Source organism: Aspergillus japonicus (assembly GCF_003184785.1).
Source record: "Aspergillus japonicus CBS 114.51 unplaced genomic scaffold BO86scaffold_11, whole genome shotgun sequence".
Lineage (NCBI taxonomy): Eukaryota > Fungi > Ascomycota > Eurotiomycetes > Eurotiales > Aspergillaceae > Aspergillus > Aspergillus japonicus.
The window spans coordinates 556,162-578,230 of record NW_020291648.1 but is presented as its reverse complement, the minus strand read 5'-3'; the positions used below and the strand labels follow the sequence as shown (position 1 = coordinate 578,230).

Here is a 22,069-nt window from a genome sequence, read left to right as displayed (position 1 = left end):
CAATTCTAATGATTGATCCGTCATCTCAAGTTGTCTGGCGCAGGGGGCGCGAGTGTAACTATGAGGTATGAGGTAACCTTACCTTGGAGGCACACAGGCACCCACTCAGGCACCCACTCAGGCAACCACACTGTGGGGAAGCTCCGAAATCTGACAACGTCTGGAAGCTGATTGGCGAAGGGGTTGGGCATAGCTGGCGACGTCATCGAGCTGGGGTTCCCAAAAGGGAAAGCACGATGGATGCCCGCTGCTGTCCGTAGATGGATGGACCTTGATCGTTCCTTCCCAATTCCATCCCACCTCAGCTTCATCCGTCGGATTCTTTTTTGATTTCTTGTTCGCCGGGCGTGGATTTCATCATTCTTCCGCCATCATCCGATCTGGACCTGGTCGAATAATATTGACTAACTATAGAATACAAGCCAGTTACAGATACATCAATGCTGCATCAACCTGTTTTTTTTTTAACTGTTATTAATATTATTGTTGTTGTTGTTCAAGTCACAGGTAGGTACAGTACAATAAGTAACCTATCCAATTCATCCAATTGACTACTAACCTAATCCCCCTCCCCCTCCAATTAATCCATCCATCGTCCCCCAATGCGTTTTCCCCTCCTTGTGGCTCGTTCTTCCACCATCCCCTCCTCCTCCTCCTTTTCTTCTTCCTCTTCCTTCTCCATCCTCCGCCATACGAATCTAGTCCAACTTTCGTCTCCTGCTCATCGCCGTTATCTGACTATCTCATCGTCCCCTTCTCCTTCTTCTCATCGTCCTACAACCTGTCGCTGCGGTTGCCGCAACATCTCTTCCTGTCGCTGCCACTGCTGTGCTCATCCTTCCGAAGCCTCTGCCCGTACTATTCCAGCTAATCCCCACCTGTGCTCCTCGTCTTCTCCCTCAACACCTCAGCTTCTTCGCTCATTCTCGACCACTCGACCTGCCAAGATGGTCCAACAATACAAGCTCAAGAACGTCTCGTCCTTCGCAGATGTCAAGGAATTGGATAAGGTTGAATGTGAAGTCGAAGGCATCGAAGAGGGCAAGGTACTCCTGGTTCGTCATGATGGCCAGGTTCATGCTATGACCCCCAAATGTACCCATTACGGTGCACCCCTGAAACTCGGTGTGGTGGCCCCGGAGGGTCGCATTACTTGCCCATGGCACGGAGGTAAGCTCGTGGCTCCAATGTCTGGACTCTCGTTATTGATTTTCACCCATAGCCTGCTTCAATGTCGTCACTGGTGATGTCGAAGATGCTCCGGCCCCGAATGCCCTCAAGAAATTCGAAGTCTTTGAAGAGAATGGTGCCGTTTACATCAATGCAGAGGAGTCCGACATCAAAGCGGCTCAGCGGGATCCTGCAATGAAGTGTAAATCGTCCGACTCGGAGAGGCTGGTCGTCGTTGGCGGGTATGTCATCCCAATGCGAGTACGAAGACAAGATACTAATGCAGAGTGCGAACAACAGTGGAAGTGGTACCTTCGGTGTGGTCCAGGCGATCCGTGAATTGAAGTACAATGGTGCCGTGACCGTAATCACTCGGGAACCTAATCTCATCATCGATCGGACCAAGCTGTCCAAGGCGTTGATCGCCGACCCCCAGAAGATTCAGTGGCGACCCGAGGAGTGGTATAAGGAAGCCTCCATTGAATTCGCCCACGATGACGTGACTGGTGTCGATTTTGCAAAGAGGACAGTGTCCACCAAGTCGGGCAAGTCGTACCCCTACACCAAGCTAGTCCTGGCTACGGGAGGCGTGCCGCGCACGCTTCCCTTGGAGGGATTCAAGGATCTGGGTAACATCTTCGTGCTTCGCACCATTCCCGATGTGCAGGCTATTCATCAGGCGCTGGGCGAGCAGAAGAACAAAAAGGTTGTCGTCATCGGCAGCTCTTTTATTGGTATGGAGGTAGGCAACTGCCTCGCGAAAGAGAACGAAGTCACCATCGTCGGCATGGAGAAAGCCCCCATGGAGCGGGTTATGGGCGAGCAGGTTGGCTGCATATTCCAAAAGAACCTGGAGAAAGCAGGTGTCAAGTTCAAGCTGGACGTGGGTGTCTCTAAAGCGACACCGTCGAGCTCTGATTCTAGCAAGGTTGGGACGGTTCATCTCGATGATGGCACCGAGCTGCAAGCCGATCTGGTCATCCTCGGTGTTGGCGTGCGTCCCGCAACCGACTTCCTCAATGACAACCCAGCAATCACTCTTGAGAAGGATGGATCTATCAAGACGGACGAGCACTTCGCCGTCAAGGGTCTGAACAACGACGTCTTTGCCATTGGCGACATCGCGACCTACCCATACCACGGACCCGGTGCTGACCAGGAGAACGGCAGCTACACCCGGATCGAGCACTGGAATGTAGCTCAGAACGCTGGTCGTGGCGTCGCCCGCGCCATCGTTCACAGCCTGAAAGCTGGGTCGCTGCAGTCCCTGAAGCCGAAGGCATTCATTCCGATCTTCTGGAGTGCTCTGGGCGCTCAGCTGCGGTACTGCGGTAGCACAGTGAACGGGTGGGACGATTTGATCCTGCACGGAGAGCCGGAGAACGGAAAATTCGCGGCCTACTACACCAAGGGAGAGACGGTAGTGGCCGTGGCGACGATGGGTATGGATCCGATCATGGTGAAGTGTGCGGAGTTGATGCGGCGGAAGAATATGCCGACCAAGTCGCAGATCCAGGGTGGGGCGGACGTCTTGGCTGTCGATGTTCCTTCTTCAGTGAGGATTTAAAGATTGAATCTAGTACTCTAGTCAATAGTCTAATAATACCAGCTCTTTTGCAAAGAAACGATAAGAGGGATAGGAAGCTTGAGTAAAGTCAATCTTCGAAATATGCTGGAACCCTTGCAAATCGGGTTAAGCCGGAAAAATCGTCCCGTCGGAGATATATATCACTGTGTAGAGCGCATGAAAGGGCATTCTCAAACAACCAGATGCCTAGGTTGCCCCTGCGATTTTGGCCCCATCAAGGGGATTTCAGATTTGAAATCTACTCAATGACTAGGGAAACCTACCGACGGGCTTTCAACCCTGCACTGCTCCTCCTCGTCTTCTACCACCCAACACACGATCCGCAGCAAGTGATTCCCAACTGATCAGAAAAAACGTAATTTTGATTCACCCATCTAACGCCCGGCAAGAGATACAGCAAAGGAGCATCGAGGCAAGCAAGATGAAGTATATAAGGATGAACAGAGAAAGCAGAAGACAAAAAGACCGCCACACTATCAACATAATTCCGTTTCTGGCCTGTTGGAGCCAAAACGGGAAGCGGTGCGCTTGCATATGAGCTTAGAACTCGACTCCGTTTTTTTCCACCATGAAATATGCTGCACCTCCCCCGTAGATACACTCACTCACACTCGCTCAAACTCACTCACACATGCGAAGGGCAAAGTAAACGGGATGACAATCATTGGGGAGTCACCTAGTCCTTGGACTTCTTCTCCTTCTTCTCCTTTTTACCGGAGGAGGAGGACTTGCTCTTCTTCTCCTTCTTGGGCTTACTGCTGCTGTTGCTGGTTTTTGTGGGAGTAGCAGTGACTTCGGCCTTTGGGGCATTGTCGACGACGTCCCGGAGTTCATCGACCCGATCCGCCGGCGCGGCGCTGAGCGGGACGGTGAACGAGACCGAGGGCGGCGCGTCGACGCTCACCTGGCGGCGAGGAGTGCCCATGCCACTCCCGCTACTGCCCAGTCCGGTGGAGAGGATCCCGTTCCGCTCGTCCTCCAGCACCCGCGCCTCCTCCTCGGGACTGAGCATCGTGCCCTCGATGCTGATGAACCCCCGGTCCCGCTCCGAGCCCGGGATGACGTCGATGTCGACCACGCGGAACTTGATCGTGCCGCGCACGCGGTGGCCCGACACGGACTGGAAGTAGCCCTCTACCCCGTCATCATCATCATCCTTGGGGGTGGGGTCGTGGGTGGAGATGTCGGGGTTCGAGTTGGAGGGGTTAAGGGGGTTGGCGTCGGAGGCGAGGGTGACGGGGCTGAAGTGTTCGAGTTCCGGGTCGAATTTGGGCTTGGTTTCGGATTCTGACGAGTCGGAGTCCGAGTCATCTGAGGCGGTGGTGGTGGATGGGTTAGTTTCGTCATTAGGGGTGCTCTTAGCGGTTGTGGTAGTTGTGGTGGTGGTAGTTGTGGTGGTGGTTTCGTCCTCGTGTTCGTCGCCTGGAGGGATCCACTTCCAGTTGGAGGGGAGGCGTTTCCGTTCGATGCCCACGGAGAAGAGGTTCAGCGCGATGGCGCCGAGGAACCCCTCCGATTGTACGTTGACCCAGCCCTCTAGGAGCTGACCGCGCTGCGGGCGGAAGACGAGGAAGGTCGCCGTGAGGTAGACGTAGAGGACGCCGTATTCGCCGGCCGTGCGCGCCAGGGTGAGGGGTTGCGGGTGGTCTTCGGTGGCCGCGGCCGCCGCGGCGGACTCCGGGCTGTTGGGCGGCGTGCTGGAGATCGTGACGTTGGAGTAGGCCAGCACGATACCCTCGAGCGGCGGGTAGTAGGTCAGGAGCAGCGGGGACAGGTGCTCGGCCATCAGCGAGGCCTGCGCGTGGGTCGGGGAGATGGAGATGGGCGACAGTGGGAGGTAGAGGGTGGCGGTGGTGAGGGTGTAGGGGGAACTTTCGGCAGGTGTAGTCGTGAACTTCTTTTGAATCTTGGTGGCTGACTTCTTGCTGCTGCTGCTTTTCTTCTCGCGGATAGGCATCGGCGTCGCTTCTTCTTCGGTAATCGTGTGCTTGCGCTTCTTCTTCGATGGGGACGAAGTGTCCTTGTGCTTGCGCTTGCGCTCCTTCTCCGGCGAGCGATTCGCTGCCGGCGAGGCAATGTGTGTGTCAATCTCCATCGCGTCGACGGCCATTGTGACTGTAGAAAGCGCAATGGATGCGCTGCGTCGCAATCTGGGGAGAGGTGCGGAGGACGGACTTTGCGATGTCGAGGAACTTTTTTTTTTTACCTTTTTTTTTTCTCCCTCTCCGTTTTTCCTGTTCGGGGAGAATGGGGTCGGGCGGTGGGCCGGGCGGTGAGAGATAAGCGCTGAAGACAAGACAAGGGGATTTACTTCCGTACTTCCCCAATAAACACTTTTCTGGGAATCTCAATTGTCATTTGGCTGTGGCTGACATTAGATGGAGGAATAGTCGAGGTTTGACCTGTCAGTCAGAGCATCTTGGGTGTTTTCTCTCATGGCGTCGCTTTTGTCTTATATGGGATGGGCCGTCCTCCCAAATGTGAGTCCTCCAGTTTCCCCGCGACACTTCGTCCCGCCAGGTGTCCCGTCTTTCGGAGAGTGCTATACAGCACGCGCACGGCATCGAGAATGGTATGGCTGACAGATCCCCTTGACAGTATGCCACATCGATCGCGCAGAGTGTCTACTATGGACTCACCATTCGCGCGGGTGAACCTCGTCCTCAGCCAGGCACTCCTCGCTACGCCCGACATCGCCGTCGCATCTTTATCTTGGTCGTGACCAGCTACCTTCTTTATACGCTTTACGAGACCTTCCACCGGGTGCAAATCGCAGGCGATTTCTACAAGGCTCTTGGGGTCTCGCCCCTGGCTGACGAGCGAACCATCAAGTCGCGCTTCCGCCGGCTGGCGGCCCAGCACCATCCGGACAAGATCGGCGCAGGTGACGGGCTGCGCTCCGACGGCTATTTCGTCTATCTGAAGCTGGCGCAAGATACGTTGTTGGATCCAGTCCGACGCTTTGCCTACGATCGGTTCGGGCCGAGCATGCTCGAATGGGGAGAGAAGAAGACGATGCAGGAATTCATGTTTGCTGGGTTGCAGCGATCGGTCCCACAGTACATCGGGGGTCTGGTGACCATTATGATCTTACATTTCACCTGGTGGTCCGAATGGGGGCGCTATGTAGGTTTTCCCGAAATACTCTCCCTTGAACACCTCGTACTGACGCACCTACGTCCAGTGGCGCTTTTTTACCTTTGCAGCTCTCGTGAGCCTCGAGTTGGCACTGATCACGCATCCCAAGGCGTTGTTCTTTCCCGCATCCTACCTCCCGGATGCCGTGCAAGGACTATTCGGCATCTCCTCGACGAACTCCGGGTTCTATCTGCTGCCGTTCCAGATCCTAACGCTGGCCCAACGGGCCTCGGTGACGCTGCATATCTTCATCTCGCAGGTCACCCCTCCGGAGATCGGCCGACGGGCCTCGTCTAGCGCGGGGGAGCAATTGCACCCGAAGACCATGCAGCAATTGGGACAGCTGCTGCAGTTGTCCCGGGCCACTGACGGCGAGGCGACTCAGTTACTGCAGCTGGGATTTGCGCCGTTCAAGGGCGATCGTGAGGGCGTGGCCACGCTGCGCAAGGGAATGAAGGAAGGCTTGGTGCTGAGTAGCGTAAGAGCCAGCCCGGTGGTGCAGCAGGCTGTGGCGGAGGTGATGCAGCGGAAGAAGCAGGGGAAGGCCGATTGAATTTGTATATGTGAGGATTGAAATTCTATAAACTAATGCTCTTCGTCAGTCACGGACCACGTTGAGTTGTATCTACTATAAAGTGGCTGTCTGATTGTATGGTCACCAAGGCTGCCATCATTATTTCGTGGCAATCCCGTCGTACGCGATCGGGGGGATGGAATTGATTAGTAGGGATGGATGGAACGCATCCAGTTGCCATTTGCCCATCGAATCTGGGTTGAGACTCGGCCCCATCAACTTTCAACCAGGCCGAGAGAAGCAAACACGACTACTACAAATGTACGGGAAATCATCGACCATGAAATGGGGGATTAACAGACGGTGGTTAGATAAGCGTCAATGGGGTTCAGCTTCGTACTCAGTATACTCAGTCAGGCGGGCATTGATTTACCCATCCATTGTCTTATCCTTTTCATGGTTTGTCTAGTCTGGTGGTTGGCTTTCGTGTTGAGAGGATCAGAGTGGACACGAAGATTAGTTACGATTACTAGGTAGCGATGGGGGGAGGGGGATGTGATGACATTCCGGAAGTGGCAAGCCGATCGGTAAATGGATGATGGTGGAAGAAGAGTTTTTTCTTTTTTTTTTTTTTTCTTTCCCGTCCTTTTTCTTGGTTGGGATGAGGTATTTCTGGGCTGCCTTTCACGCATCACTTGCATCTTCTGGTCCCGGGGGGAGAGGGGGTTCGATGATGACTAGTAGTAGTTTCGGTGTTCGTTCCGGCGTTGCCTCGGCGGTTGACTGACTAGGCGTGATCACAGCTCAGTACTACGTGCAGGATGTGTGTGTGTGTGTGTGTGTGTGTGTGTGTGTGTGTGTGTGTGTGTCATGAGAGAGACAGAAAGAAGAGAAAAGATAACTAATGGTTCGAGCACGTATGTCACGGATGTGTGAATAGGCAACAGGTGATCCCAGAATTGGGTCATGATGTTGCTGCTGGTGCTGGTGTTGGTGCTGCTGGTGATGATGATTGCTGTTGCTTGCTTCTAGACGATCACAAGCAGGGCTCTCATTCGTAACCAGACTCGTTCGACGCAAGCTGGGAGGGAGTGCACAAAAGTCTAACGCGGCCGAGGCGGGACGGACGATCCATATTTTCCCTTTCGATAGTTGAAGGGCAGAAGAGACATGGTTGGAGTAAGAACTAAAAGAAGGGGTGGATTTTAATTTGGGATAAGAGACGGGGACCAGACCAGACCAGACAAGACCAGACGAGACGAGACGAGACAAAAACCAAACCAAGAATAAGACTACAATCATTTTATCACCATCCCATTTGTTTTTGAGGTAGGTATAATTGTGGAATGGGGATGAATAGGTGGGATAGAGTGGTTTCTAGGGAAAGGCTGAATTGGTTCTTAACCAGAGGACAATCAATCACTTGACATGAATAGAGAGAAAGAGAAGCCGAAGAAGCAAAGCAAGCAAAGCAAGCAAAGCAAGCAAAGCACGCAAAGCACGCAAAAGCACAGCAACGCAAAGTACCAGACTCGGGAGGAGAGAATACCACCACATCTCTCTGCCCCCGGAACATCCTGGAAGGGGGAAGAGACTGCCTGACGGACGGACCGACACTAATTGACTGTCTCAATAATTAACACATTTCCTCAGTTCAACCCATTGAACAGGTTAACTTCACTCATTCAAGCTATTTCTATACTTGCAGACTCTACGTACAGTATATATGTACAGTAGTACGATCAAGGATCAACAATCAACGAACTATACTATGTACTATGTACAATACATAGTAACTTATAACTTATATGCGTACTCCGTATAGTAGGTGTATTGTTCTGGTTTCCGTACCGTCCCAGTCCATTCCTGGGTCCCATCCGATTAGGGGATCCGCGGTAACGAGGCGTACGAAGACTTCATCCCTTCGAGCTTCTCTCTCACTGACCGCACCAGAAAACTCGTTCCCTAGACGAGCAACACACAACATCCACCCAACCAACCACCACCGCAATGAAACTACCACACGGCGCCTCGACATCCCCATTCCCTTTCATCCCTCCCCCGACCTTCCTTTCTTTCTTTCCTCTCCCCCCTTCCTCCCTCTCCTCTCACTCTATACCCACGATCAACACCACCCACCACCGCCATCACCACTATTCTAGGCCTCACCACCAGACTATGTCACCGCGGCCTCACCCTGCCTGTCTCAATCAGCCCTGCCAGACTCTCGCCTCGCCTTGACCCAATCTCGCTGCCGTGTTTGACCCGATCCACGCCAACGCTCTTCTCTCCACCACCACCAACCTTACTCTCCGTCACCCACGTCACGATCACCGTTTATTTCCTCATTCCCCCCTTCCCCTTCCTAACTTTCTTCGTCCGAATACTCGGTTCCTAAAATCCTCGTCGCCACTCAGCCTCAGACGAACGTCGCCTCGGTTTCTTTTCTCTCCACCACCGTTCGGGTAGCCTCATCACCAACCCTCCTCTTTGAAGGGACGAACACTCCCTTCTGGAATCACCTCCACTCCCCGGATCTATTCAGCCACCAAGATACCGGCGGCCAGCTCTGCCATGGCCACCACCACCACCACCACCGTTACCACGAACGGTCGCTCCAGCCGGTCTGGAAGCTCGAAGAAGATGGTCGTACTCAAACTGTCACCCGATCTACTAAGTCAGTTTGCGACACCACCCCCCGAGAGCAAGGAGTCGAAGAACAAGAAGCACATCGACACCCCGGCCGAGTCCCCGGTCAAGATCAAGGAGCCCTCGTCCCCGGCCTCCTCGTCGGCGGAACTACCGCCCCCGGCCTCCTCCGTGGACAATGCCTCCGATGCAGCATCTACGCCTGCTGCGGGCACCTCCGCTGCCGACACTCCCCGTCGCAAGGGCGTGCCGGGCCCTAAGCCGGGGAGCAAACGGGGCCTAGGCCAAACGGGTGAGACCTACCCGAGGCCGAGAGGCAAGCCCGGTCCTAAGAAGAAGCCTAGACTGTATGTGATTGTTGCTCCTAGTCTATCAATGTGCATGTCTCACTAACACTGCTGGCCTTACAGTGACGATGGGTCAGTCGACCATGCCAAATTGGCTGCCAATCATAAGCTCGGCCCCAAGGCCAACCTTGGCGCCATCAATGCCGGTCTACGGGCACTGGACCGTACCGGTGCTCCGTGTCGGAAATGGGAGCGCAAGCCCTTGCAGCTGAAAAGCTTCACAGGCATCCAATGGGCTCTGCCAACCTGGCGCGCTCCCAAACCCCCCAGGCCCGAGGAGAATGGCGAGGCCAAAGAGATGGCACTCGAAACGGGTGACAGTGACAGCAAGGCCAACCAAAGTGCCAGCGGCGTACCCAGCGAAAAGAGCAACATGGGTGATGGAGATGTCACCCCACTGCCTTCGAATATCCCTGACGCCTCCTCGCCGGCTCCTGCCATTGCTATGACTGCCTAGTCGCCTCATATCGCATTCTCACATTTACTTAATGTTTTTTTTTTCTTCTTGTATATTATTTATCTTTGTTCCCTTCTCTTTCATGTTGACTCCCATATACCGATTTAGCCCCCATCACTTTTGATGGGTACGTGACCGTTATTCGGTACTACCTCTTTTTTGTTTTCTGCCTTGGTTGCTGGGTTGGCGTTGGAACGATCTCGGTCAGATCACCTCGGTGGACTGCTACACATGATGGTTATTTATCACTGCCTTGAGTGATTCTTCTGATTCAATGTTTCCTCGGTTTCTTGTTCTTTGTTTGCTCCTTTGTTATGTAACACTAGAATTATCGGGTACGGGAACAATTCCCCGTGCAGGGCATGGATGAGCTATTTATTGCAGCAGTTGGAAGCATGTACATTTGCACGGTCTATGGATACAAGTTCATCAGCCAGGGTGATCAGGATGATCTACCGGCTGGGTGTCTGTTTGTCATGAACATCAATCCATGAATGAAAATCGGCTTCGCTATCCAGCGGCATTAATTGTTTTACCAAGTATTTGACTCTGTAAAGACATAAATGGGGTCGGTTGTGATTGGTATTCAGATGCCAGCTGATAGTGTGAGGAGAGACAATGTGTAGAGGGTGCGATAGCATTATGTTTTGGGAAGTGACTACTATAATGGCCACTATATGTACTGTACTTCCTTTCGGGTTGGTGATACACAGTCTGCGTCACCTTGCAACATCCAGTCATCAGAAGGGTTGTAGTAGGTAGACACATAACCAGTGCAGGACAAGCGACATGCAAGGGCAAAGCATTTCTTTCCTTTCTTGCCTTCCACTTGGCTGGTTCCTGTCAGATGTCATTGAGATGCTGCCCCGGGATTGCACTTCTGTTTCCCCGCAGTGTGTGTGTGTGTGTGTGTGTGTGTGTGTGTGTGTCTTGGTCAGGCCATCATCCCCTGTCATACTTCGAGTGTGTTCCCTTCCCCTCCCTCCCTCCTTCTCTCTCGGTCCTTCGGTCTCTCTCTCTCTTGTCACGCGAGCTTCGACATGACCGCTTTTCCCCTTATCCTCGGATCCTCCTTCACCCTCTTCTTCCTCTCTACCGATTTCTTTCCTGTACGGGTTATGTTGACAAACTTCTATCGCAACCTGGCTCAGCTGAACTTGGGCCCTGATCAGGTGTGAGCAAGCGAGGATTTGTTCTTACTCAGTCTCTTTATGAAATTCATCGAGTACTTCGTGCTGTCAATCTGTACTTCGAACTTCTCCAACTCAGTCTACGGGTGGTAATACTCCACAATTTGCCGGTTACGGACAGCCTTCAGTCCGATCAGGTGAACCGCCGGACGGACAAGAAACGAAAGTATAGAACAAAAAGAAAAGGAGGAAAAAAAAGCCAAAGGGCGAATACATACCGAGAACATAGAGAGCACATTGTGGAGTCAGCGAATGGAGCAACGTACAGGACATACTTCTGTGAGTGACTTCGGAACCCGACTCAATGCTTTTGACTTGATGTATACAAGATTACAGTATGGGCATGTATTGACCAGTTGGAGGCTTTTGGTGTTTCCTTCCCTCCCCCCCCCCACCCACCACTAACTTAACTAGTTACTGAACAGGAATAATGACTGACGCATCGTTTCCCCCTTCCGGTGGAGCTCCTCGAGCTCCTCCTCTTCCGACTACTACAACTACTACAACTACAACCACCACCACCACCACCGCATACACTGGTCCTCCGAGTATCTCTTCTATCCCACGTCGTTCATCCTACGCCTCGGTTCTATCCGGTACTGCCGTTCTCTCCTCTACCAGCAGCTCTTCGTTGTCTCATCTGAACCTCGCATATCCACCCCCGCCTCTGACCGCCGCCGACAGCCGCCTGTCCAGGCTATCCGCCGCCGTGGATGCTGATATCATGAACTCGCCCTGGCGGTCGTCTCCCGGTGAGACTCTGCCTCCTCACTCCCGTAAATACGCCAGCTTTCCTCTCCACGATCCTTTCGCCCACCAGCCGGGCAGCTTTACCGACACCGTTCCCTCCTTCACCCCCTCTTATCTCCGCAACTCCCGCTATGTCTCCCGCCTGGAGGCCGCCCGTCGGGCCAAACTCGCCGCCCATCGAGATGCCACCGTGCCCTCCGCCACGTCGATCCCTCCGTCAACCTCGTCAAGTCAGGCTAGCCTGCCCCGGATCACCCCTTCTCATCGAGGCATGACCTATGATATTGTCGAACGAGAAACTCCCAACGACGATGACCATTTACTCCCCTTACCCTCCGGGTGGAACGCGGCGGATAAATACTCGGGATTGGAGCTGACGAACGGCGGCTTCGAGGTTCGGTATACGGGCCCAGTCAATAAGCATGATCATGAGGCGGCGGCCGTTCGCGCGGATAACCCCATGCCTCCACAATGCGGGATCTACTACTTTGAGATCACCGTTCTATCCAAACCTAAAGAGGGGTATGTGCTGACTGAAATTGCTGACTGAGGTTCGTGTGGGGTCCGGCTGACAACATTAGGATGATCGGCATTGGATTTTCAAGCAAGAAAGCGTCGGTGGAGAGGTTACCGGGTTGGGAACAAGAATCCTGGGCCTATCATGGGGATGACGGGAAATCCTTCTTTGGCGAAAGCCAAGGACAAGGTCGCCAATACGGTCCAACTTTCGGAGCAAATGATACGGTGGGGTGTGGGGTGAACTTCTCGACCGGTTGTGCCTTTTTCACCAAGAACGGCGTTTTCTTAGGTAGGTCGTGGCACCTTGCAGCCCAACAAGGAGACCGAAAGAGGACTAAGTAGTACACAGGGAACGCGTTTCGGGAGCTACGAAACCTCAAAGTCTATCCATCGGTGGGAATGAAGAAGCAACCGCCGGTGCATATCGTCGCCAATTTCGGCCAGCAGCCCTTTATGTTCGATATCGATGACATGGTCAAGGTATTGTTCGGCCCCTTGAGGCACTTTTCTTGCCGTTCGCCTTTGTTGACATACTTCCACCACAGAAAGAGAAGTCTCTGGTCTATTCGGAAATTGCATTGACCAGCACCGCCAATCTTCAGCCGCCATTGGATGAGAATGCCTTACTCCAAGAATTAGTGGCGCAATTCCTTGCCCATGATGGTTACGTGGAAACGGCCCGCGCGTTTGCCGAAGAGGTGGCGGCGGAGTCGACGGCATTAGAGAACGGCCGAACCACTTCGCTACAGAAGTATGAAGTCGAGGAGGATGTGGAAGCAGTAAATCGACAGAGTAGGACTCTCCTTGTGCTCACCTGCGGTGGCTACAGCGCACTGACCTTATGATTTTTCTCCAGAGATCCGAGCCGCGATCCTCGACGGAGATATAGACAAGGCGCTCAAGTACACCAATGCATATTACGCCAATGTGTTACAGACCTACCCCCATATTCATTTCAAATTAAGATGTCGCAAGTTTCTGGAAATGATGCGGCGGTGCAGTGAGCTATCAGCAACGGCGTCGAAGCGGGGACGATCGGCGAATGGCTTGTTGGACAGTGCGGTGTTTGACCAGGAAATGGAGTTAGATGACCAAGTGCACGACGGGGACGGATGGGAAGTCGAGGGGATGGAGATTGAAGACTCCGAGACGGCAGCCAAGTCAAAGGAGCTGCTGACCGAGGCTGTACAGTATGGACAACAGCTGTTCGTCGACTATCCACCCGATGAACGGGGCGGGGACCGGAAGATGTTGGAAGACATCTTCTCCTTGGTGGCCTATCAGGACGCGCGCCAGTCGGTGCATGGGCATTATCTAGACCCGGCCAACCGCATAGCCGTGGCAGAAGAGTTGAACTCGGCCATTTTAGGTAGGCAGACCGTGGGTGGGTGGCTGCATTGGGTTACGCGGTGGCTAACAACTTCAAACAGTGTCACTCGGCAAGTCATCTTCGGCGGCGCTGGAGCGCCTGTACCAACAGACGGAGGTGCTGGTGAATGAGATTAGCGAGGAGGGCGGCGCTGGGGCGTTTATTAATGTACGCCATGACTTCTTGCTTTAATGAAGGATGGGAAGAAAGGTGTATGAGGACATGCCGGAAACTGCTGTGATTATTCTCTCTAACATACGAAAGACTGGTATCTTTGATGAGTGATTTCCCAGAGCGCCGAAGTCGTGGGGAATTTTTTGTTCCTTTTTTTGGTTGTCCCAGCGTCACAGGCCAAAATCCAGCAGGCCTTTCATGCAGCAGCAGTCGTGGGGTTGGTAGGTTGGGCGACAAGGCACAGTACTAGGCCCGGGTACATACTATGTACAGTAAGTACGGAGTAGTACCTCGCTCATTCAGCTCATTCAGGGCAGGACTCCAATTTAGTCTCTGGTGGGGCCGTCCGTCAATCGGTGTTTGGCTCCTCCGTAGTACCAAAATACACATGCAGTCCATCGTTTGTGATTTGTAAGTTCTTGAAAGCTGGCTAGTAAGTTGCGTGCTGCAAGCAGGTTATGCTGCCTTCCATGAACGCCCGTAACAAGTCTACGTCTTCGATGGATTATTATTTACTTAGTACGGAGGACTACTCCGTACCTCAGGTACTGTACTAGGTACTAGGTACCTTATGGTTACCGCCTCCTTCAGACCCGGCCAATTTTCACCGCCCAACTGGCCCTCTCGGAGCCAATCATCAACAGGCGCCAGCGGTCTCCGCCTCGAACGGCTTTCAGCTCCGTTTCTCCATCCACCGACCATCCACCCATAATAATGATTGCATCCATGATTAGTAGTACTCAGATCATTCCCCTTCATTTCTCTCGGTCCTTTCCACATTCCATCATTCTCCGTCTGAACCACCGATTCAGGCTTCAATCGAACAATTGAGAACTATTCTACCTAGTAGCTTGATCTTTCTCAGAGATTTGAGGGAGGTTCAAGCCAGAAGCAGAGAACCTACTGTACCATGGTCTAGTGGAGTCTGTGAGACGGAAACAGAGACGGTCAGAAACACACAGACAGAACGACCCTCTCGCGCGATCTGTATCCATCTCGATCTATTCTTGTTTCATCAATCTACGACCGGAGCTTGGACAAGCGTCGAGGCTCGGGGGCCTCCGGGCCACTTCATCACGTCGTTCCAGGGGTGCCAGCTCAACGGTTAACCCCTCCCTCCCTTTCTCCATTCTTTAGCTGCTGCCGATACTACTACTGCTGCTGCTGCGTCTGCTGCAACTGCTGCAACTGCTCCCGCTCCTCCTCCCCTCCCCCCCAGCCATGGATTCGTCCACTACTGGTCAGCTTCCCAGCATTCCCGCCCACCCAGCCTCTGCCCACGTCTCGACCACGGATCTTCAATGCTGCTGTGGCCGGAATGACTGTGCATTCTTGCTCCATAATCATCTGGCTCTTGAGGGGCTGGAAAAGGATCTTGCAACTGCTGCTAAACTAGGCCAGGTACGTGTCTGCTGGCAGCGTTCTCCGATTTCTCCTACTTTCCCCGTTTAGTGCCTTCTGCCCTCGAGTTGCCTGTTTGTTTATTTGCAGATTTGTTTTCCCCGGCTTCTTGTTGGTTCGGCCTTTCGGCCAATACGTCAGGCGGCATCATTGTTGGCAGCGGAGGTCTGTTCCTTCGGCCACTCAAGTCACCACTATCACTATCGATGCACCTTGCCCTGCCTGATTCTTGGCCTGGAGACGATGAAGTCGTACAGAACTTAGCCAGACATGAAAGGCTGTCTGACTGGTGGCTTGTCAAATGGCTTTGCCCACTCACTTGCTCGCTGCGGATGGTCGGCCTATATACTTCTCATCCCTCTCACATACTTTCTCTGTATACTCGCATGCCTGATTACTCACCTCATGTCCTTGGCCCCCTTCACTGGCGGAGGGACGTTGTTTACATTGTTTGCTTATCTTGCTTGTCCTTTGATTGGAATTTGACTATCTCGGATTGAATAACTGTTCTCCTTTGGGGAATCGAGTGCCAAGAGGTCTGAAGATTCACGAACCAAGAACGGACAACTGAGGCAGGCCTACCACCTGGCCTGTCACAACATTCTCCCGCTCTCTCATGGCGTCTTCCAGTCTCAAGTCTCCCATTCTCTCTCAATGCTTCTTTGTTCGTCATGGCTGTCGCCTCAGACAAGGCCGCATTGGCGGCCACGAGTATGGGCTCCTCATCGCTAACCTTTGCTCTGCAGGCTTTACTCCACCGTCATGAATCTTACATGGCGGAGGCGGAACAGGACCGCCAGCGTCTCCTGCTCAGTATTGAAACTCTCGAACGGGAGAAGCGCGAGGTTCAAGCCGAGAACGCCCGCATAATTGAGGAGAATCGCGACTTACTGGAGCAATTAGAGGGCCTCAACAAGGCCGTCGCCGATTCCGACCTACACGCCAAATCGTTGGCATCGCGACTGGAAAACACCGAGACTGAGCTGCGCAAATTGACCATGTCGGCAGCTCGCGCGGCGGACCTCGAGGCCCAACTCGCACACATGGAGTTGGAGCAGAGTCGACTACAAGAGAGTCTCCAGTCGGCGAAGGAGGAATCCAAGTCGGCCGTCCAACGCTGGAAGCAGGCGGAATGCACTCTTCGTGATCTGCATGATCAAGTTGACCGCATTGAAAAGGAGGCCCGGGAAGAACGAGAGCGTCATGCGGAATTGATCCAGCGGATGGAGCGCCGACGAACCGTGGAGCGCGAACTCGATGGCGCGGCTGGTCGATTGAAAGGTGCGGCTGCTGCGCAGGAGCTGGGACGCAATCGCGCGGGCGCCAACGTGGTTTCCCACTTCGTACGCGACATCTTACAGGATAATGCCAATTTACAGATAGGGATCATGGAGCTGCGGGACATGCTCGAAAGCTCGAACCAGGAGGTGCAAAACCTGCGGGATCAGATTTTGTCTCATCAGCCCCTAGCTGCGTCCGACGGGCAGGAACCTCGGCCGTCAACAACTTTGAGCCAGGAACTGGAAGCGCAGGAGTCACGTCGCGTGTCGCAGGAATACCATATTCATCATCATTACCATCCCCCCGCTATTCCTGTTGGCGCCAAAAAGGATCGGGGATCGTTGTTTCGTCGGGGCAGTAAGAAAAGACGATCTTTGGGAAATGCGGCGGTGCTTAACTCGGCCTCGGGAACACGCAAGCCTAATCACCGCTCGCAGTCATCTACCTCCTCCACATCAACCATATTGTCCCAAACATCAGTCTCTATCCCTCCAGCGGCGTCTCATCGGTGGTCATTGCAAACTCCAATGACGGACTCCGTGGCCAGCTCGCCACAGTCCGCTTACCAACCGCCCTCGATCTTTGATCGCGCGGAACGCGGCTGCGACTTCTCCCAGCCAACTAGCCCAGATAGTACCGTCTTTTCCTCCCCATTGACAAGCCGTCGCAGAAAGGGTCACTCCGATGCATCTTTGCGACGGGATGAGACTGATCATCTGACCCATCCCAATGATGATGATCTGAGATATGACTATCTCACCCAACGTAATCTGGGTGCTGAATCGCCACACAGAGGGGTCGTGGAAGCTGCGATTCCGGAAGAGATGGAGTCGATGCAGTATGCTGAGTCGGAGCGAGCTGCGTCTCCTATGATAACAGACGTATTTTCTTCTCCCTACCGCTCCCTGCGTCGGGGCTCGTCCCACGAGAGTCTATTCTCTGTGGCGGGGATGGACATTCATGCTCCGAGTCGACGTCCGTCGCGGACGAATGTGAACGACCTTCCCTCCACCACCATGCCTGTCTGCATCCCTCGACGCATTATTTCGTCGAATATGGATTTATTCCCCACACCCCCGGTAATTTCGACGAGCAATGTGACGGCGGGACGAGAGCCAGCCCTATTGCCAAACCAGCGTCCACATGCCCTTCTCGCATCAATGACTGGGAACAGACAGCTGTCAACTGAACAAGTGGTCCCCGAAGACGAATACTCGGATTGTAGCACTACTACGCCTTCTCGGAAGCTGTCTTTGCCCCGCCGGGTTGGTGGTTGGGTCCGCGGTCGCTGGGGCACCGCCGCCGTCTCGGGGCATGAAACCATGCAATCGTCCCCAATTGAGGAGGACACTTCTTCCCAAGTGAGGCCCTCCTCCAGTGGAAACAGCACCAGAAGCTCGATCAAGGTTCGAGCAAGTCCAGCTCCGAGCCTTCCCTTCCGGCACCCGGGAGTAAACCAAAAAGGGCCGATCCTGGGATTTCGCCCCATGTCTCGTGCACCTGTATCCCTACATGCCGACAACTTGGACGAGGGACTTCTCAGGGAGAGCCTCGCTGAGTGACCTTGCTCGGTAATTTTTGCCCCGCTAAAGCAACGAACATAGCCTCGTATATACCCCATTTTCGCTCCTTCGATTCATCCTATTTGAGCATACCTCAGCTGCCTGAGCAGCAACACGTTCCCTGAATGATCAACTTTTTTTCTGTGGACCGTTCAATCTTTGTCGAAACAGTATTCGGCCTGCTGTCCATCGCTCGAGCGCGTTTCTTTATCCGATTTGATAGACATGATACCCAGGATGTTAGACTTATTACATACAGAACAGCACTGGTTTTTGACATATATACAGTTGTTATTCGCAATCTACCCTCTCAAGCCGAGACTTTAGCTTCGTTTGAAGATAGATTCACCACCAACAATATGAGACCATGATTGTTTTGCCGTTAGGTCACCAAAGAGGCCAAAGGTCGAAGTAAGCGGGTAGAGCGGTAAGCGAGCTGGTAGTCTATATTTGATTCCTGTTGACTCGACGTCAATCTCGTTTCAGGTTCACTGAGAAAGAACTAAGACTAGGCTGTCGGTCTTGTGATCCGATAAATATGGATTGGGATCGCCGTAGAATGATAGAAGCCCTTCTGCTCTGCCTCGGGAGGTGATGTGAATGGGATCTGCTCGACAGTGAAATCTTGAGCTTCTGCAAGAGGATCAGTTGTTGATACCAGAAAGAGGAGCGCATCAAGTGAGTGCACTACAGACAGCAGGGGTGGGGGGGCAACGCACCACAAGCTCTCAAAAACGTGCGGAAAGTATCCTCGTTTCGCAACGTGGCGGAGATGATAAATTGCTGTAGACCATAGTTGGTGAAGAGGTCCTGAATGGTCGCGACAAGGAGGGGAACAAGGTCAACATCGTAGATCTAGGCCAGAGGGTTCGGTGAGTCAGCTGGGTTCCCGGTGACCGGCGATGGTAGTAGATTCTTCAAGAGGACATACCAGATCCGCGCCCAACGCGACATCGAACTTAAGACCCTTCGCTTCACCATCGCCCAGCCCGGGAATATCCAACGGAGTCCCCCACTCCCAGATCCCCGCCGCGAACCGTTTACCGGGTGTGTCGTCCTCGTCCTCACCCACCAGTCCATTCCGCCCCGCACAATCCTGGATCTGCTCGATCAGGGCGATCTCGCGATCGGTCACGACCACGGACCGCGGCTGGAGGTGCTGCGCGCAGAACATGCCCAGGAATCCCGTGCCCGCGCCGAGCTCGATCACCCGCTTCCCGGCGATCCCGGCGCGGGCGGCGGTCGGGTCCGTCGCGAGGTAGGTCCCCAGGTGGAGGGCGGCTTCCCAGGTGCGAAATCCCGTGGTGCCTGCGGAGAGGATCAGGCCGCGGGATTCGGAGGTGATGGTGGTTCGTTGTTGTTGTTGTTCATGTTGTGTCGGGTCGGCGGGAGCGGAATCGCTGGTTGGGTGATGGTGCGGCGGCGGGGCGGTGTATTTGATATAGGTGAGTTGTTGGGCTTGTTCGATGGCGGAGGGTTTGGGGTGCGTGAGTAAGGTGCCCCATGTTTCGAGGAGGTCGTCGATGATTTCCTGGATGGAGGGGGGAGGTTAGTTTGTTTCATCCGAGTTAATGGGGGGTAACGAGCGGGGAAGGGAAGGGAGGAATGAATTTGATCGGTGATGGCTTTAAACTGATCAGATCATATCATACAGATAAAGGGTTCATACATCCTCCTCCGGATTGGTAAGTGATTGCTCAAGGCGGGCGATGATCAATTTGAGCACGCGCATGCGATAATGGGCCGGGGGCAGCGGCCAGAGGGCGGGGTCGAAATCGTTGAACATGCGGTTGTAGAGGGCATGTTGTGTGGTGGGAGTGAGGAGCGTGGCATTGTCGGGGAGAGCGAGAGAGGGGAGTTCGAGCTGTTGGTAATATTGGGACACGAGACGGTCGAGGGGGGAGGCGGGGGAGGACATGGCGAGAATGAGGTTGAAGTTGTATGATGCTCTAATGTAGATTGTAGCGTAGAAAATACATAGTATGTCGTTGATAAGGAACAAATGCTGAGTCAGCGGCCTCTTATCAGGCACCATGGCGCTAGTTCCGATAGGGAATAATTGAGCAGGGCACTAGGACTAACCGGATCCAGACTAGGGTCGTCTAGCCGAGCCCACAGCCAACTTGTGCACAACAAGACCAAAATTGAATCGAACGCCGCATTTCGAAGCCCCGACCCGACTTGACAGCGACTTCGACAAAACCCGCGCCCTCCTTAATCTGCCCCCCCCCCCCCCTTTTGCTTCCTGTCGCACGCAGATTCCTTCGCTGTCAACTTCCAACCATGGCCGACGCTCCCGTTACCCTGCGGACTCGCAAGTTCATCCGCAACCCCCTGCTTGCTCGCAAGCAGATGGTCGTGTAAGAAGCCTTCCCCCGAATGCTACTGCCCGGAGGATGCTCGGAGGGAGGACACAGACCCAGATACAGGCAAGAGATGGGAAAGCGAGAGAGAGGAGGAAGCTACGACATGACGATTCCAAGGTCGACCGACTGGCAACACAAAGGGAATGAATGTTACGACAATTTGATGGGGAAGATTGATTTTTTTGAATTTGAAAAAATCACACCCCGGGGCAATATCACATTCAGTGTGTATATATGCGTGAAGGGCAAAAGAAAGACGAGAGAAGATCTATCGACTGGGAATTCATCCGAGAGCAACCTCCGGGCAACACGACCAGAATTTTTGCATGAGAACGGCAGACGCTGATATTCTGCACACAGGGATGTCCTCCACCCCAACCGCGCCAACGTCTCCAAGGACGAACTCCGCGACAAGCTCGCCGACCTGTACAAGGCCAACAAGGACCAGGTCTCCGTCTTCGGTTTCCGTACGCAGTACGGTGGCGGTAAGAGCACTGGTTTCGCTCTCGTCTACGACTCCCAGGAGGCCCTGAAGAAGTTCGAGCCCCACTACCGTCTGGTCCGCATCGGTGCTGCCACCAAGATCGAGAAGCCCAGCAGACAGCAGCGTACGTCTTTCCTTGTGTCTCCATTCGCCTCGCATCTTTTGTACTCACACCCCCTCCAGGCAAGCAACGGAAGAACCGCTCCAAGAAGTTCCGCGGTACCGAGAAGGTCAAGGGCCCCAAGAAGAACAAGAACTAAGCGGCTCGATTCGGTTGAGAGTTCTCTGCGTTTACGTTTATTGGTGAAAATATGGAAGGGGGAACCGAATAGAGTGGCTCGCTGGCTTTCGCGTCTTCGCCTCGGGACTCGGAGTCGGATGGACTCATCGGTTCCAGGCGGACGGCGCGGCCACGGGCTGAGCTTGATGACGGGGAGGATCTGGGACGATTTCGCTTTTTGCCGGAATTCCCCACGATCTTCTTTGGCCCAACGAACCCTGGTGGATATGAACGAACTGGTTGTGTGTGGAGGGCGTTTTACAATTTTTTTTATTTCTCATGGGCGGCCACCGCCAATTCTTCATATCTACAATATGAAACCATGAATTCGATGACAGGGAACTTCAAAAAAAAATCAAATCAGACTTGGAGACCGTTTGGGCTTATTCTGTATGCCGGGGGGAACAAAATCAAAACATGGGTCGGATTGCGTTTCATTCCAACGCCCTTAAAAAAAGGAGATAAAATGGATACCTTTCTTTTTTCTTTTTACTTAGCTCGTGCATCACCCCAGATATCCTTTTTGCTGCCTCTTTCATGCCAACTCACCCTGTATCAGTTCTTCATGCCTTGGCCTTTCATATCCCCTGAACTACCCAAACTACCCCATAAAAGTCTTATCGTATCCTTATCGACCAGCTGAACGGATCCAGCCCGCAGTCCCCAGTAGGCCTCACAGTCCATGACTCTGTCAGGTTTCTTTCTTTTACTTCTCTGTCTCTTACTAGCCCATCCCATCCAGGCTGGTATCATTCTTGACCCTGTGCGATTCCCCAGCACAAGCGTTTTCCCTTGGAGAGCCTCCTTTCCCAGAACCCTTTCTTCCCCCC

General features: G+C 53.5%; 9 protein-coding genes across 9 annotated transcripts; 5 read left to right on the top strand and 4 right to left on the bottom strand.

The window, feature by feature from the left end:
- Positions 1-947: 947 nt before the first annotated feature.
- Positions 948-2,737, top strand: nfr1 (putative AIF-like mitochondrial oxidoreductase (Nfrl); the record flags this gene model as incomplete). The annotated part of the gene is made up of 3 exons (XM_025667766.1): positions 948-1,170; positions 1,223-1,412; positions 1,471-2,737. The coding sequence occupies 3 exons, from the start codon at positions 948-950 to the stop codon at positions 2,735-2,737; spliced, it is 1,680 nt and encodes a 559-aa protein (XP_025529908.1).
- A 388-nt stretch (positions 2,738-3,125) lies between these two features.
- On the bottom strand, positions 3,126-4,945 carry BO86DRAFT_387463 (DNA-directed RNA polymerase I subunit RPA43). Its single transcript, XM_025671597.1, has one exon. It carries the CDS (start codon positions 4,866-4,868, stop codon positions 3,435-3,437), a length of 1,434 nt encoding a protein of 477 aa, XP_025529907.1. The 5' UTR covers positions 4,869-4,945; the 3' UTR covers positions 3,126-3,434.
- Positions 4,946-5,193: 248 nt separating this feature from the next.
- BO86DRAFT_307957 (J domain-containing protein) lies at positions 5,194-6,449 on the top strand (the record flags this gene model as incomplete). Its single annotated transcript, XM_025667754.1, has 3 exons — positions 5,194-5,238; positions 5,357-5,920; positions 5,943-6,449. The coding sequence occupies 3 exons, from the start codon at positions 5,194-5,196 to the stop codon at positions 6,447-6,449; spliced, it is 1,116 nt and encodes a 371-aa protein (XP_025529906.1).
- Positions 6,450-7,049: 600 nt separating this feature from the next.
- Positions 7,050-7,963, bottom strand: BO86DRAFT_26018 (uncharacterized protein). The gene has a single exon (XM_025667200.1). The coding sequence runs from the start codon at positions 7,710-7,712 to the stop codon at positions 7,221-7,223; it is 492 nt and encodes a 163-aa protein (XP_025529905.1). The 5' UTR covers positions 7,713-7,963; the 3' UTR covers positions 7,050-7,220.
- An 855-nt stretch (positions 7,964-8,818) lies between these two features.
- On the top strand, positions 8,819-10,118 carry BO86DRAFT_26085 (uncharacterized protein). Its single transcript, XM_025667201.1, has 2 exons — positions 8,819-9,406; positions 9,470-10,118. Exons 1-2 carry the CDS (start codon positions 8,985-8,987, stop codon positions 9,861-9,863), a joined length of 816 nt encoding a protein of 271 aa, XP_025529904.1. The 5' UTR covers positions 8,819-8,984; the 3' UTR covers positions 9,864-10,118.
- A 1,365-nt stretch (positions 10,119-11,483) lies between these two features.
- BO86DRAFT_308158 (uncharacterized protein) lies at positions 11,484-18,109 on the top strand (the record flags this gene model as incomplete). The annotated part of the gene is made up of 8 exons (XM_025667765.1): positions 11,484-12,325; positions 12,385-12,611; positions 12,672-12,802; positions 12,868-13,114; positions 13,179-13,691; positions 13,753-13,859; positions 15,111-15,266; positions 16,013-18,109. The coding sequence occupies 8 exons, from the start codon at positions 11,484-11,486 to the stop codon at positions 18,107-18,109; spliced, it is 4,320 nt and encodes a 1,439-aa protein (XP_025529903.1).
- Positions 18,110-18,156: 47 nt separating this feature from the next.
- On the bottom strand, positions 18,157-18,503 carry BO86DRAFT_25925 (uncharacterized protein). The gene has a single exon (XM_025667198.1). The coding sequence runs from the start codon at positions 18,387-18,389 to the stop codon at positions 18,204-18,206; it is 186 nt and encodes a 61-aa protein (XP_025529902.1). The 5' UTR covers positions 18,390-18,503; the 3' UTR covers positions 18,157-18,203.
- A 114-nt stretch (positions 18,504-18,617) lies between these two features.
- BO86DRAFT_397631 (protein-lysine N-methyltransferase) lies at positions 18,618-20,027 on the bottom strand (the record flags this gene model as incomplete). The annotated part of the gene is made up of 4 exons (XM_025673505.1): positions 18,618-18,742; positions 18,829-18,964; positions 19,041-19,640; positions 19,779-20,027. 4 exons carry the CDS (start codon positions 20,025-20,027, stop codon positions 18,618-18,620), a joined length of 1,110 nt encoding a protein of 369 aa, XP_025529901.1.
- A 304-nt stretch (positions 20,028-20,331) lies between these two features.
- On the top strand, positions 20,332-21,305 carry BO86DRAFT_387456 (40S ribosomal protein eS24). The gene is made up of 3 exons (XM_025671596.1): positions 20,332-20,469; positions 20,836-21,083; positions 21,143-21,305. Exons 1-3 carry the CDS (start codon positions 20,393-20,395, stop codon positions 21,217-21,219), a joined length of 402 nt encoding a protein of 133 aa, XP_025529900.1. The 5' UTR covers positions 20,332-20,392; the 3' UTR covers positions 21,220-21,305.
- The last annotated feature ends 764 nt before the right edge of the window (positions 21,306-22,069 follow it).